Source organism: Globicephala melas, chromosome 2 (assembly GCF_963455315.2).
Source record: "Globicephala melas chromosome 2, mGloMel1.2, whole genome shotgun sequence".
Lineage (NCBI taxonomy): Eukaryota > Metazoa > Chordata > Mammalia > Artiodactyla > Delphinidae > Globicephala > Globicephala melas.
The window spans coordinates 96,478,916-96,495,585 of NC_083315.2; the positions used below are offsets into that span (position 1 = coordinate 96,478,916).

Genomic DNA, 16,670 nt, shown 5'->3' on the forward strand with positions numbered 1-16,670 from the left:
GCCATGGTTCCAATTCCTCTGAAAGCTGATTGTTTTCCATTCCTTTTTTAATTTTAGAAATACAGTGGCCGACTGCCAGAACACTTTCAGATAAACAGTCCACTCCCTGTATAAAAGGGGTATAGAATCATGAATGTTCAAAAACCACAGAACGTTATTTAAATAAGTGAAAGTTATTATGGTCTTCCCTATTAATTAAAAAAAAAAAAGCCATCTGCGCAAGGTGAATTTTGGTAAGGTCCCAATTATTTTAATGATTGTAGATGGAATTTGCAACTGCTTTCATAGTGAAAGTACAGTTCAGGGATTCCCAAGATAAAATGCACTGTTTATGTAATTTTGTGGTCATTTGACTTAATTTCTAATAAAACACTGGGAAGAATTCTTGTTACTCAATCTGAATGTACAGTCCTGCTTGAAGGAATTGACTCTACACTAACTTCCCCTTTCTAGTCTTCTACTAGCTTAACATCCTAAACCTCTATTTCATCTAAACCTTCTGTGTGTGTGTGTGTGTATATATGGTTGTATGTGTCTCTGCCTGTCTCCCTCACACACACACACACCACAACCCACATTTTGTCGGAACTGTCTTGGGCAAATGCATCATGATAGTGAACAAGACTGAGCACACCAAAAAAAAAAAAAAAAAAAAACCCACTGCATGAAGAAACAGCATACTGGATGACATTACCAATGCAGATCTATACATCGTCGTGATGAGTCTTTATTTTCATTTTTGTTATTTGCAGAATTGATTTCCATTGGGCACATCACCTAGAAACCTAGGCTTTCAACGTCTTAGAGGAATAAAAAGTCAAAGGGTGCTCCACCCTTGAATTTTTCAGGAAAATACCACAACAAGAAGGATTTGGGGATCTTTTTGGTCATTTTCCCTCCAACCAGTGTTTTCAGTCAATTAAAATTTGTACCCTAGGCCTTTTCCAGTTTGAAGCCACCCCAGCATCTGTGATAAGCAATCCTTCTTGTTTGTGCAGTCATTCATTATCTCCATTACCAAAAGGAGAATAGAGGACAATTACATTGTTTGGACGAATCAGAGTGTTAGGAGGAGTATTTGTCATGGTGGCAGAGTGCAGCACCTGACAGGCAACGATTGATGGCCAGGAATGAGTGTGAGTGGCCAAAGCAGCCTCATAGGATGCAAATTACTGACTGTGGATTCCAATTTATCCTGTTCATTTTTCTTGCCCATGCTGAAGACCATTAGTGGTTTTTGAAGCAGTGAAGGGGTCATTACTAATGTGGGTAGGCTCGAAGCAGGAGGGGGAAGGAGGGGAAAAGCCTTCTGTAATTACACAGCTTTCAGGAACAGGCTGGAGGCCCTAGCCAAAAAAATGTCAACACCTCGCAATCAGAAAAATTTATTTTCATTTTATGCTTAACCCATATTAACTCAACATTATCATCTTTCTTTGTTAACATTTGCAGAATATTAAAAGCCTGGCTTCTATATTAATACAAATCTAGTTAACCCCTTTTGCAATACAGGGGGTTTTGTTTAACCTAATGGCATTTGGGTTTGCTAATAAGTAATTGCACACGTTTTGGATAATGTATGCTATTATAGAAGATGAAATACCTGAAGAATAAAATCTTAGATGATTGAAAAACATTCACTCTCTCAAACACTGGAATGATTAGAAAGCTCTGAATGGAATACTTTGTTGTTCCTAATGTCAGCCTTTAATAACGTTGATGGGAAATATTTATTACTAAAGGCTTTCTCGTTTAGGAACGACTTTGACATGCTTTATAAAAGTTTACTTTTCTGTTTAAGAAAACCAGTGAATTTAGAGCAGAGACCTATTTAACAGACATGTTTTATAATTATGTACATGCCAGTACAGTGTCTCAAAGTAAATGTACAATTCTACAGTAACAATCTTTGATTTCAGAATGAGAGAGGAAAGTGGTTTGCTGATGGGAGGATGGTTTGTTATAAATGTTGGTGAGTTGTGATGGGAAGTAAAGAATTAAAAAACACCGAAACCTATGGCTTCATTCTCTTATTGCCACACTTTAGGGTAAAATGTAAAATGTCTGTATTGCACATAATTGATTCCTTGTGATGGGTGGTCACTTTGTGCGACCCTCTTAACCCAGAGCAGCAACCAGTAAAAATGAAAGAATCTTCCACTGTCCCTTAAAGGAGTCAACATAAACAACTGTCAGTAAACTCTGCGGTAACTGAAGTGGTAGCCATGGCTTCGAAGAATAGTTGTGATTATGGACGATCTTACTTTCCAAACTGACTATCAATAATCTTAGATTAACTAGGAAATAATGATTATATTGAGCCATCTCACAAAGATAATATAGGAGAAAGGCTGCACAGAGGTTTTCCAAGAAGTAAAGTAAAATGGGCCCGCAAGACGTTCCCTTAGTGTAACTGAAGTGATTGTAGCCAACCAAATTTCTGACCCATCGCCAAAGTGCTGTGCGTCCCTGACTGATGGAAGAAACTGAATACCTGCAATGCTGCCGTGCTCTGTGCTACTGGCCTCCACAGTGTGGCAGGAACGGGGCTGCACAAGCAGGTTTTTGGATTCTTGTCTCTGCCCACATTTTTCCCCCCCACATGATTAAAAAGCTGTGATTAGGAAAATCAAGCCATAGACTAAAGAAATCACAAACGGTGGTTTCATTCTTAGACGTAAGTGACTCTTTCTTAACTTCTGATACATCTTTCAAAACATTTGTGTTTTCATTAGCATCCGTACCCTTCCGAAGAGCAGAAGAAACAGTTAGCTCAAGACACAGGACTTACAATTCTCCAAGTAAACAACTGGTGAGTGACCCCAAAATCAATGTCTTTCTCCCGTGGCTAAAGTAAGATTTCTCAATCATTGTCTTCTTTTTTTGTTTCTGAAACAAATGAAATTGAGGAGGATAACTTCTGTGTTTCTACCTTGACGTGTGAACGTAGTGCACAGGGAGAGGAAGAGGTAACTAGGTAAATGGTTTTGGTAAGATGTATCCTTCTTCTCTTTCTCTCTGCCTCTTTCTTTTCTTTTCTCCTCTCTGCTCTTCCTCTCTGCCTCACTTTCCCCATCTCTGATGCTTTAAAATTCTCGACTTGAACAGGGCAAATTCAGTTCAGGTCATTCCCGTTGAAAATAGTCACGCTGGGTATTTTGGTGCAGTCCTCACGTGGAGTTATCAGTTCCCGGAAGGTTTCTTTAATCTAGGTTTTCTAGGCTGATGAAGATGCAAGCTCTGTAGCATCTCCTAGGAGAATTTTATTTACCCTAATTTTTTTTTTTTTGAACACAGGGTAAAAAATAAAAAAAAGATCTCCCCATTTTTAGCTTTGCCATTTGGCTGACTACTCCCGTGGAGGTGCATGGGCCATCACTCTTTGTATGTGGCTTAGAGGGTAGCTGAGGAAAAGGAGGGGCAGAGGATTAAATAAAATGATCACAGTGGCCAAGAAATGATATAGGAATTACTTATCAAAATACTGGCCCAGGTTTTATCAGCAGCTTAATTTTGTTCGGTACATTCTTGGGGTGATGTTCAGATTAATTGAACTGACAGTTCTCTTTCAAAATTCAGGGAAAGTATTTGCACGGATTTCAGGCCTTATACAAACTTAATTACATGGAACTCCATTTTATCATTCTAATTCCATGTAGCAGAGGTTGTATTTACAAATGAGAAGTCTCTGCCTTTATTCACAGCTTTCCTTAATATATTTATCAAAGCAGGTTCATTTACAAAGTGCTCTATCTGTGGGATACAGGCAGGCAGACATTAACAAAGCTTTTAGGTTTATCAGGCTCGCTGCCTGATGAGCTACCCGAGGGTCAATTGATTTTGTGGTTCTGTGATTCATTTTTTTCTCATTTTTCTAGGATCACAATGAGAGACATGCTTGGAGAATTAGCCAGTTTGTCTGCCTTATCTGTCAGGCAATTTTTTTTTTCCCAGGGAAGTCAAGCTACTTAAATTGGCCACAGGAACTGCCGTTATCTGACTTTAATGCACCCTATAGTGTGGATAGCATTTCAATTACACCAGTAACCAAAGCTTAGCTGCAGCCCTTTTCATGCCTAGTGCTGTACAGAAAGTGATGTGCCTACCTACAGAAGCAGAAAATTGAGTTGCCTTGCTTCTGTCAGGGTGATTAATGCAGAAATAAACTGCTAACCTGAAAAGAAAGGCAGAAAGAAAGGATAGACAATACAGACTTGAATTCACTTTAATTTTCTTCTAAAGATTGGAACTATGTACATTTAAAGATACCCTTTAGACCAAAAACTTGGAATAAAGGCTGTAATCTCCAGACAGGGATGTGTATGTGGTTATACGTTGATATGAGCCTCATAGAGTAGATACACACATGTCAACGTATATATATTCTCATTTATGTTTCTAGCACAAGCTATCAGTAGTCTAAAACAATAAAGTAAATACATTCTTTGTTGATGGTAGAAGACTTATTTGCCCTGCATGTTATTTTATATCATACTGATTGTCAAACCGAGCTCCGTTATATACAGTGGTCCTTGAAGCAGTGAATGTTGCTTTAAAATCATAATGTTTATAAATTTGCGGCAAGTTGAGGGTGGTTGTGATGGGAGTCTTGGGAAAAATGAAATATTTCTACATTGATATTTGACTTTGACCTTTGATCTTTGCTCTTTTTGAAAGTGCTGTTCCCTGTCATCCACTACCTGTCCTTTTTTTTTTTTTTTTTTTTTTGCGGTACACGGGCCTCTCCCGCTGCGGAGCACAGGCTCCGGACGCGCAGGCTCAGTAGTTGTGTCTCACGGGCTCAGCCGCTCCGCGGCACGTGGGATCTTCCCGGACCGGGGCACGAACCCGTGTCCCCTGCATCAGCAGGCGGACTCAACCACTGTGCCACCAGGGAAGCCCTACCTGTACTTTTTGATGTAGTCATTACACTTGAAGAGTGAAGATGCTACAGTCGTATCTAAAGATGAGCGTTTCTCACAATTAGACACCTGCTTGGAACTTGGAGAGAGCACCCTTATTTTCTGAATTCCATTGAGCCCCAGGGCATGGAGGAGGAGTTCTGTCGTGTGATAGCTTAGGTTTCTTGTTTCTCTATTATTTGAGCCGTGTTTGCCGCAGGATGCCAAGGGTTAGGATGTGACAGTCTATCACACCGCATACTTTCCATAATATGGCATCAATGTTGACACCTACGTCTTTACAAAATAATTCCATCTCCCTAATTTTCACAGTTCCTTCTGAAAAACCCTCTAATCCTGCCCTTAGGTCCAATTCTTAGTTAACAGCTACCGTAACTTTGATAATAAGGTGTGACTCATGAGGATAACACAGAAAATACTTTTAAAAGACTACCAGGAATTTCACACAGGGACTGAATTTTGGTGGATTTCAAAAAGAAATTTAAAAGAGAATACCAGCTACTGTGCAGTATATTCTGAAACTGACCGATGTCTTGATGATATCATCTTCAAAACAGAGAAAGCTATCCAGACTAATTTCAAAAGGCTTCATAATCACTGTTCTTAAGTGCCAAGTGATAACTAAAAGAGATGAGAAGAGTAGGCTATAAACTATTTCTCCAGGCCCTGAGAGCTCTCAGCAAAAAAAAAAAAAAAAAAAAAGCAGGGATCAGAGAGCAGTTCCTAAACCTCATTTAGTCAGCTCTGCTAGGAAATGATACCCGCTTCTCTGATTGAGGCCAGGACTTTAGACTTGTGGGCTGTTATGTCCATACTCAAAGAATTAGAATAGTATAGAAAGCATCCACATCAGAAAATCATGGAAGACTTGCTGTTTCAGTTCTGCTTCTCACTTACCTCTTAAAATAGAAAGGCCAAGCAAGGTCAGGGTAGTTAAGTATTGCTGTAAAATAACCTCTGTAGTAATAAGCAGTGGAACATGGCTTCACGCACTTGATGAGAGCAATAAGCAATAAAAACAGACCTGTTAAGATCAGTCAGTAATTTCAGAACAAATAAGCAAAAAGGAAGTTTAGGAGATAATTCAGGGAATTAAAGATTATTTTATCTTAGCAGCCAGTGTTAGAAATAATCTCAATGGGCTTTTCCCATGTATTTACAGTAGGGAGTGTGCAAAAAGTGATGATACTACCAAATCAAAATGTGATTTCAGGAAAAGAGTGGAATCTATGACACTAAGTCATTTTTTCCTACAGTTAGCCCTCAGAAGTCCATAAATAATCAATAACCTGATTAAGACTTTAAAAAAAATGATGATAACCAGATCTTCAGTGTATGCACTTCGCTGACAAAGGTAATCACAAGTAGTGAGACTGGCTTTCTAGGCTGTTCGGTTGGGGGAGAGTCACATCAGCTGTGAAATCATCAAAGTGTGTGCATTAGGAGAGAAGAAAAGCAAGGAAATGAATATCCTCACCCTGAATAACCTCCTCACCATGGAGAAGCAAACATGGTGTACTTTGAATATTGATTAAATCTTGGAGGGTAATATAGCGTGCTAGGTGAGCACTTAGGCTCCGGAACCAGACCCTGGGAGGCTAAAAATCCTGGTTCCACCATTCATCAGATGTTTGACCTTCAGCAAATTACTTAACCCTTTTAAGCCTTCCTTTCCTCATCTGTAAAATGGGGACAATAGTCATTTATATCTTATATAGTTGTAACATTTCAGAGAAATGCTGCATGCTAAGTACTCAGCGTAGTGCTGACACGCACCATAGAGGCTGTCTGTTGTTAAAATAGTTAAAAGTACATAATTGTAAAAATGAGAGAGAATTATGATGATTTCATACAATGATATCAATGAAAACATCATTAAATCGCTTACAAACTGGAATGGAGATTTCTTTCAGGAGGAAATAGACCTATATTTAAGGGGCGATAAAATTTGAGAGCAGACAACTCACTGTGCATAGCTTCTATATTAAACAAAGCTAGACTTTTGTAGTTTCTTAGATGATCCTTTTTTTTTGTAGGTCTTTGATGCCAGGGAGGTAAGATTAGGGAACCCTAGGAGGTAAGTGGCTTCAAATAGCTGTGAAGGTTAGACGTTTTGAAGGAAAGTCTTGGGTATTAATGTCTGGTATTTCCTCAGGAGGCATGCTTACACGCATTCATTGACAAAAGATTTTTTTGAAAATTATTTTTTTTAATGAGGAAATTCTTGCTTGAATAATTTGTTGGGATGCATTCATACATCTTTGACAATAGTAATCATTGAAATATAGTAAAGTCAACTTCGACGATTAAAACTCCTTAAGCTAAAAATACTATGAGAAAAATCATAACATTTCCATGTTCTCATGTAACTTTCCTCAATGCTATATAAGAACTATAATATTAACTTTTAAGTTCCTATTTCCAGGTTTAATTTTAAAAGGAAGAAATACCGTACTTTTAAAAACTCATGTCACTGCAGTAACTGTATCCTTATCTATATACCAACAAGCAAAGTCCATAGGGTGACTTACTGACAGAAAACAGGTATACTAGGAATAAAGGACTTAACTTTCTTGATAGGAGGCTGTCTCCAGGGCCCGCGTAAAAATGCATGAAACTGAAATTTCGAAGAACTTTCCACTTGAAGGTAGCTCAGAGAGTTCCTTTGTGTAATAGATTTCAGTGTCCTTGTACGGCCTCTCAAACCGAAGATATAAAATATCTTCATCCTGCTTGCCCCACCTTTCCATCAATGGTCTTAAAACAATCTTTCTTGCTACAACAGCTTTTAATAATCAGACATCCACTTTGTGGAACTTCCTTATGGGAAGCGACAGTTTTGTTTTACCTATTTCAGTTTGACCACGTGGACAAATTTTTCTAGACTAGATAAGAGCTTGCTCAATTCGGACTGAGAACTGTGCCAGGGGAATTCCCTGGCGGTCCAGTGGTTAGGACTCTGCGCTTTCACTGCAGGGGGCCCAGGTTCGATCCCTGGTCGGGGAACTAAGATATCAGCAATGCCAAAAAACAAAAACAAAAAAAACCTGTGCCGGAAAAGTTATCTTGGGAATCAGTTTTTCCCTTTAGGAAGGCTCATTAACTACCCAGGTGACTTGGTTTTCTTATGTGCGATATGGAAAGATGAGGGGACAGAAGAATTTGTGTGTGCAAACATATAAGTTAAGAGTACTCTGAAAATAAAAGGCAGTTCTGTTAGAAGACCTTCCCAGCCTTGATTAAAATATGGACAGGAACAGAGTGATAGCCTCAGGAAAGCAATCATTTTCCTCAGGAATCCATCAGTCCAGAGAGATGTGGGTGCCCAGATGCTTTCCTTTGCCGCTTACACTTAAAAGGGCAATAATAGTGTTCTAGGTGGGTTTGAAGACAGGGTCAATGTCAGACCCTCTGTCAGTGAATCCCCAAGCCCAATTCGAAGCCTAATTAAATGAGTAGGAGGCTGGGTTAGCGGTAAAAGAGGTTGCACTTCTTTACAGCAAAGACAAGTCATTTTCAAAGGTATGTATGTTGTCACTCCCCGGCAAGGAGAGCAGACACCAGGAAATACGTTGTAATATTAGGACATCACAAGTAAGCTGGGAATTGAGGAAAATAATTTTGTAGCAAACATATGGAACGATTGGCCAGTGGTGCAGGAAATCTAAATGAGGCACAGAGACAGCTGGACACTTTTATCTCAAGAGAAAAAGGATTGAAGGAGAGAGTGATAGACCAAGGAGGTGGAGTTGAGATAAACCTAAGGGAACGAGCTGGCTGGACCAAACAGCCTCTCTCTGCTCAGCAGTTTCCACCACAGCCATTTGTTAAACACAGAGCTGCCGTCTTCGCTGATTATTTCCAAGTAACATCTATGTTTCTGAATAAAAATCCATTTGAATCTCAAGTCAGATTTGCCAGGTGCTAGATTCATTGTCAGCATTTAATGTGCTGAAACTGCCGATGCTGAGGAAAGGAAGGCAAAAAGGAGTGCTTTTGCACTCCACGTTGGTGAGCTTGAGGTGAAATGCTTCTCTTTCACATGGCCTCCTATGCCAGAGAAATCAGTGACCAGGGAAGGAGGCAGAGATGCCAGAGATGCAATGCCAAAAAGCCTCATGAGGTCTTTTGCTAAAACCAGAGCGTTTTCTTCCCGACAGTCGCTCCTGGGGTGAAAGAGCTGAGTTGGTGTCAGCAGTAGGGTTTCCAGTCTCTTTCCAGCTCTACCCAGCTTCCACTCACTCTGTCTCCATGGTCGTACTATCATTCCTTGGGAACCTGCAGTTGTTTCTGAGAGGAAAACCAAAGGGAGGTGGTAAGAGAGATTAAAAGACAGGAAAAGAAAAATACATGTGATTAATGTTTAACCAGAGGGATTGCCCGGAAATTTAAATGGATTTCACTTTGCTCTGTCTACAGCAAATGGAACTGGAGGTGACCAGGGCATCAACCTGTAGCATGCCAATTTTGAATTAGAGGGACTATTACAGTATTTGCCTGTGTTACTTTCTGTAGCAGATTCCTGACATTCCCACAATGATCTGAAAATTGAAGACATCTATTGTACCTAGGCAGCTGTGCCTCCGATCCATTGCCATGTCACACCAGCATTTCTAGACACCTTCTATCTTGTAGAGATGGGAGTACCATTTCCAGAAATTGAGATTCAGTCCAAATTTGGGCAAGCGGCTCAGGCTCAGCAAGAGCCTTTTAAAAGTGGTAAACAAAAGGAGTGGAGGGGGGAATAAAGGAAGGGGATGCCAGCGAGGGGACTCAAAGGGGAGGTTTGCTGCAATCCTTCACATTCAATTATACCAGCTCCTTTGTGCTTTTCCCTTTTGCTCTGCAAAGAAAGAATGAAATATGGTTTTCATAGCAAGCTGGCAGCATTATCTCAGGATGCATATTTCTTTGCTGGGTTGGAATGCCAATAAGGGGAGAAAAAGAGTTCCTCGTTTAGAGGAAAGTACAGTGCTACAGAGAAAACACAAAACAACAAAAAAGGAATGCAACAAGTTTCTGAAACGGTTCCAAAAAATGCCCCTTAAAGAAAATACTTAAATGGGAACTTTTTTGAAGATAAAATTTCTCATGCTGAACCTTACCGGTTTTCAAAAGTCTCTAAATATCGGGGGGGGGGAATTTCAGCCAAAAATGTAGACTATTTTTGATATTTGAAGGTTCTTAGAATTAGCCCCCTCTCTTTCATTGATAAAGACAATAAACTCCGCAGACAAGTCCTGGGTTAGGCACAAGGCTCTACCTACTTGTATACTTCATTACAGCAGTATTTGGAAGAGAGACAAAAGTTTGTTTAAATAAGTCCTTTATCCATCTCAGTTGGCATGATTGACATGGTTTCTCAGAGTGACACAGAAATAAAAGTCTATATTTCAGCGAGTTGCATGTTTTTAAAGTAGGATGATATTGAGTTGCTATGTACTTATTTTTAAGTAGGAAAAAAATGAAGACAATTCATTGAAAATGTTACAGAATTATAGCTGCTGATTCAGTAAATGTTCCTAACCCCAGTCACAGATCAATAAAGCTGTATTAAAAAAATTAATAGAAAGGAATCTTCCCATTAGCCTCTAACTTGTTTCTAGAATGCAGAAAATAGAAAGTTGACACAGAACCTTTAAATTAGAAGCTATTAAAAGGAAGGTAAAAAGATAGATCAGAATATACCAATACCAAGTTGTTTACTTTCCCTAAATTTTTTTACCTTTAAAAATGAGAGTCTTGGTGGCTGTGACTTTGTTCTGAGTCCTCAGTCCTTTTTACCACGTTGCTGCCATTTCCAGTAAATGTTTTTCCTCGTTGCTTCCATTACCCACAGGCTAGAGTGTTTTTTAAATGTATTCTAAAAACTCACTCTCAGAGAAATAAGTATTTTATGAATCATCTTTAGGCCATGTCCTAATTCACTTCACTCATTCATTCATGCATTCATTCACTGGAGAGCAGCCTGCCAAAAATTACTTAGTTGAGAATTTGCTCCGTTAATGAGTAAATGTAGGTCCCATTAACCTCTTGATCTGGAGTCTAAAAGACTTGTTTTGTTGTTGCTACTGTTGTTTTCATTGTGTTGGATTTTTCAAATATTAGAGCACGAGCATCGGCTAGGTGGCATCTCCCAGTGCTTAGCCCAGAAAGTCTATCCAATTCATGACTTTCAGAACTATTTCCTCTGTTCTCTAGAAACAAGGAAAATTATTTTTTATCTGCAAAATCGTTAGCAATCTGGGTAGGAAAATACATACAGTTTTTCTTTTTTTAAATTTTGCTTTCTTCACGTCTTTTTCCTGCTTCATTGTTTTATTGTAATCATAATAGAAAACCTTGTTTCTGGGTTTTTTGTTTGCATGTCTTTTGTGCATGAATCAGAATCATTATTGCTGACTGATCATTCAAGATAGATTTGCAGTAACTCCCTGTCCTGGTCAGAATTGTTAATTCTGCACTCAGGTTGGAACACATCAGAGTTCTTTCTCTTTTTCCCTTGCAAGGTAAACATTGAAAGATATGAGATTTCCCATCTGTCTCTAGATACAGCTTATCTTTTAGATAAGTCCCTGTGAGCTGAGGTTTCAGGCTGTTTAGTGTTGACCTCTTGAGTTCCAAACTTCCTTAAAGACTTTAGATAAACAAAAACTTTAGCAGTGATTACTAAGGGAGTGGTGGGGCAGTGGATTAATCCCCAAAGATCTGGATTCAAATCTATCTCAAAGACCCACAAGTGAAAAATCTCATCAATGATCTTGACTTAATGGTTTCAGCTCAGTTCTTGAGGAAGGACCCGGTCATTCTTGACTAAGCCTATACCATAAGAAGGATGGCCAGAGGATTCCTTTTGTCATTATTGATTGATCTAGCAATCAAAATTGATAGATCTCCTTCACAGAGATGGTCACAGATATCAGCATACTTTCACCCGGCTGATAATTTTGGTAATTTCAAGGTTAAACTGTCAGGTATTTTGAACCTGGATTTTAAATATCATTTCACTGAAAAATTATGAAACACGTGGGAGCTTTCTTTGTCTCTGCACTATGTTTTCTAAAATTCAGAAAATTACCCTCTTCCAAAGAGAGGACTCTGATTCCAGTAGTCTGATGGGTGAGAATACTCAAAGTATGCAGTGAAATGCACAAGGATTTCATTTGGGCAGAGTGGTCTTCTTTTTTTTTAATTGTGGATCTGGTTCTCACTGTTTTGTTTTTGCACTTGGAAGGATGCATAGGTATTTTTGAGTGCCCATGAGCAAGTTTCTTCTTCATAAAGTTGTGTAGAAAGTAGCACAGTGGAATTTGGTCACAGCTGGTTGATTTCCTGTGTTACCTGAAGCCAAGTTCCATAGGGTAAACTCCAAATACCTTCTTAGCTATGAGTTACTAAATACTGATAGTCTTGGACCTGTGTGACTCAGTGTGGCTCTTTGCTTTACGAAATATGCAGGTTTCCTGTTATCCTACAATGTTCCCATGGATTCAGTGTTTTGTGCTTGTGTTTGGTGGCCTGGGCTGGTATAGAAGAAGAATGTTAAAGAGAAAAGTAGTAAACCCCTGTAGAATAGAATAGTAAAAGTCATCCGGATTCCCTTTCCTCGTAAGTTTTTCAGAGTGAAATTGCTAAAGCAATGTCAGTAAACAGGAAACAAGTGAAGTGTAAAATAATTAGCACCAAAGAGAACATTAATAGGTTACTTATTAAAATACACAGACAGATTATATGACCCCATCGGGTCCAGGGACCAGAGATCACATGACTCAGTGTGCCTTTTCTGAGGGGAGCACCCCAATGTACTTTATCAGCTTATTGGCTTCTGACATTAAATAAGCTTCAGGTATGATTTACTGAGGAGCCTTTTGACAGGAGCGAGAAACTGAAATCTCCTAGTCCTTGCTGAGCCTCAGCTCTGTTTTCATTACCTTCTCCAAGCATTACGTTTTGTCAACCGAGTTATGTGTAGTTCTGGGAGAATCTCCTCTGCTTCCAGAAGCCATTGTTCCACCCATAATAAAATTATGCTATCAATTTGCCACAAGAGAAATACTGAAGTTCACTAAATTATTGCCATGTGTTTTGCACTAACGACAAAGTGATACCAATTAAAACAACAACCACCCCTGGATTCTATTTTTTAATGGTGTGCAGGAAAGAGCGAGGCTGGCTCACAAGGGGGGGGTCATGTCTCCCTTCTACACATTACAAATTTCATTTGCCTTAATTAGAAAATGGCGCTTGTGGCGAAGGAGCAGGGGGTTTAAGTGGGGAAAGAAGAAAGAATGAAACCCGAGCTGAGCCCTAAATAATATGTCAGAAAATGACAACTTGCCTCCCACAAGACTCTTTCATTTGAAAGATTTGCTAGGTTACCTTAGGCCCAGATAGATTTTTCTAGAAATGGGGCCGTAACCCACAGACGAAAAAGTGCCCCAGTTTCAAAGCTCTGCAGATAAGTCAAATCCATACTTTGGTTCCATCATAGTAATGAGTACTCTCACATTTAAGGTAACATTTTCAGGATGCTGTGTCCCTGGGGATTCGCGCATTAGTTATGATGTAACAGTGTCACGTTTTTAGAGTATCAGCAGGAACTAATATCCTGCGATCTCAATTCATCTTCTACTAGATTAATTAAAGAATTGCCAATAATTTGGTCTCAGAAGAAAAGCTTGCCTCTCCCACACCCTAAATAAATAACGCCTGCCCATTTCCCATCAAGTTGGTGACTAAACAAATTCAGAACTTTAAATATTATGAATAAGTCCAATTCCATTACAACAGAAAATCTTTAGACAATAAAAATATTTCCAGCCCCAGGCAATAGTTCACTAATTTTAAAGAATACTTCTAATGACACAATTTTATTAAGCAATAGTGGGCAGCACCTTGCAGTGTATTATAATGTATTATATCTGTTCTGAGGACAAGGGGTGAAATTTCTTGAGAAAATTGGCAGTTCGAGAAGATGATATGATTTTTCCAATAACACCAGTAATCATTAACAAAGGAAAAATAATGAGGATTTCCATGGCTAGACCTTCCTAGAAACCCTTCCATAGCCTAATAGCAACACTTGCGAATAGACCGAAATGGATCCAAGAGAAAACGATTCTTCTAGGCATCACAACAGAACAAAATTAGGCTGTGTTTTGTGAATGACAGCCCTGATCTTCAGCTATGTTTCCAAGCTAGTGGAGGGTTTGAAATGATTTCTGGATTGGTTTACATTTATTGTTGTTGTTGTTTTTTCCCTGCCTTTTAAGTGACAAAGGGATTATTCACTTTGCTCAGCTTCTAGTAGGTGCTGGTAACTTCTTGTTGAATTGAATTCAAATAAGCTAGAGAGAAGGCTGAGGAAGAAAATTTACACGAAAGCTGAGTATTTTGGTGAGAGGGTGACCACTAGCATGCCATTTCTTAGAGCAGATTAGATTTGAAGTTAGTTTTGAATCAGAGGAAGGAAGTGTTGTAGTAGTTGGATAGAAATAATATGTGAGTCCATGAAAGTGGGGAAATTGAGTAAAAGAGTTTAGGAGGAAACCAGCTCTCCCTGACTAGAGTAAAAGAAATTTGTAAGTGTGTGAGGTACAGTGAGAAAGACAGACACCCCAGTCCACAGGATTTGGGAGGAGCGGAAGGTTCAGTGTTCACACAGAGGACGATGCAATGTGGACTGTTAAAGGGAACTCACCTTCGTCAGCAGCCTGGGTCTAATTCCAGCTCAGACAATTTGTATCATCTTGGGCAGTTTTGCCTTCTTCACTACCTATTCCCTCATCCATAAAAGAATGGGGACTGGGTGATTTTTAAGGTCCTTTCTGTCTTTAAAATTCTATTATTTTATGATTCTAAGCCTGTGAACTGAAAAAAAAATAAAAATCTAGTCAAAGCAAATGAGATGAAGACGATTTTAACCATTGTATTTTGAATTGATGAGAAGAGAGGGAGAGAGACCAGTGACAGTAGACTATGGGTGACTTAAACAGAACCTGAATCAGAGATTTAGCTATTAAAATGAAGAAAAAGAGACCGATTTTATCTCTGTTGTTAAAAAAAAAATGTGGCAGGATTTGGTGACTAATTCAGCGCGGAGTGTGAATAGAAAAAGAAGCTACAACAACTGTGGGCTCTGTGCCTTGGGGAGCAAGGACTTGGGGATTCTTTCCACAATGACAGCAGATTTGAGTGGGGCCTGATGCTTTCTCTGGGAAGATGATCTTGTTTTCACAATAGATAGCATAAAATAGAGATGAGCCCTGTGGGGAAGGCAAGGTCAGAATAACAGGAAACACTGTGGGACCGCGCAAGGGGAGGGAAAGTTAGGTCTGAGGGTACAGATGTTATTGAAGGCCCTGGAGCAGACCAGCTTGTCCAGAAAGAGAGAGGAGGCCTTGGTGACAGAGGGTGTGGGAGGAGCTTAGGGATTGAGGGGCAAGTCCACACTGATTACTGTTATTTAGTGGGGACCTTGTAAAGGACGACTCCATCTATGGTCATAGAGGAGCTTCCTAAGGCAAGCTATAGAGAACACGATTTCAACCCACAGTTTAAAATTTCCAATAGGAAAGACCAACTAGAGTTTAAAAAGTTTGACATCTATTTAAAGCACATGATTCTTCATAAAATGGGAATAGTAGGCAAAGTAACGAAGTATATCTTTCTTCTTCCATGTTTCAATAGAATGGTAAAGAGGTAAACTTTTTTTTTTTTTTTTTTTTTTTTTTTTGCGGTACATGGGCCTCTCACTGCTGTGGCCTCTCCCGTTGCGGAGCACAGGCTCTGGACGCGCAGGCTCAGTGGCCATGGCTCACGGGCCCAGCTGCTCTGCGGCATGTGGGATCTTCCTGGACCAGGGCACGAACCCATGTCCCCTGCATTGGCAGGCGGACTCTCAACCACTGCGCCACTAGGGAAGCCCCGGGATTTATACATTTTTAATGGGCAGCACTAGAAAAAAATGAAATACCATCTTATGGAAAGTATACCTCACTTAGCTTTTATGTAGAGGCTATGCACAGTGCCTTATTTTGATCATTTGGATAAGCTGTGTCTTAAATCCCTTCTTGCAAAGTAGACACTCCTATTTAGAAGGGCAAGAGAACTCAAACATAGGGTCAGAGTTAGAGTTTCTCAAAACGCCATTGAATGTAGAGTTATTGAGATGATCAGATCAGATTATTTCCTCACCTAAACAGTCACCTTCATTGGTCAAGGTTATCTAAAGTGACTCTAGATACTGAGATTTGGGGAACTAATTATCTCTTTTGTCAGTTCCTGACTACATAGCAAGGGGGGAATAAACTTGGAATCTCTGGGTAGCTAAAACTATGCTATTGGAATTTTTAAATCTGTGGAACATATGTATTGTCCCCCACCATCACATCTGACCTCAAAGCACAATTTTTTTTTTTTTTTTGCGGTACGCGGGCCTCTCACTGTTGTGGCCTCTCCCGTTGCGGAGCACAGGCTCCGGACGCGCAGGCGCAGTGGCCATGGCTCACGAGCCCAGCCGCTCCGCGGCATGTGGGATCTTCCCGGACCGGGGCACGAACCCGCGTCCCCTGCATCGGCAGCGGACTCTCAACCACTGCGCCACCAGGGAAGCCCTCAAAGCACAATTTAATCAACAGTCTTCTCCCTTCCCCTGCCTGACATGCTCCCCACAGAAATCACACTTTGCTTTTAAAGCTCTCTCGTCTCTAAAGACAACTTTGCACTGAAGGACCTTCGTATTTACTA

At 39.8% G+C, this 16,670-nt stretch overlaps 1 protein-coding gene across 6 annotated transcripts in view; it reads left to right on the forward strand.

Moving 5' to 3' along the window:
- Positions 1–16,670, forward strand: part of MEIS2 (Meis homeobox 2) — a 200,235-nt gene that overhangs the window by 137,863 nt on the left and 45,702 nt on the right. For all 6 annotated transcript variants that reach the window (XM_060293581.2, XM_060293583.2, XM_060293582.2 and 3 more), the window contains one exon: positions 2,736–2,812. In XM_060293581.2, the coding sequence (XP_060149564.1) occupies positions 2,736–2,812 (77 nt within the window). The remainder of the gene's footprint in view (positions 1–2,735; positions 2,813–16,670) is intronic.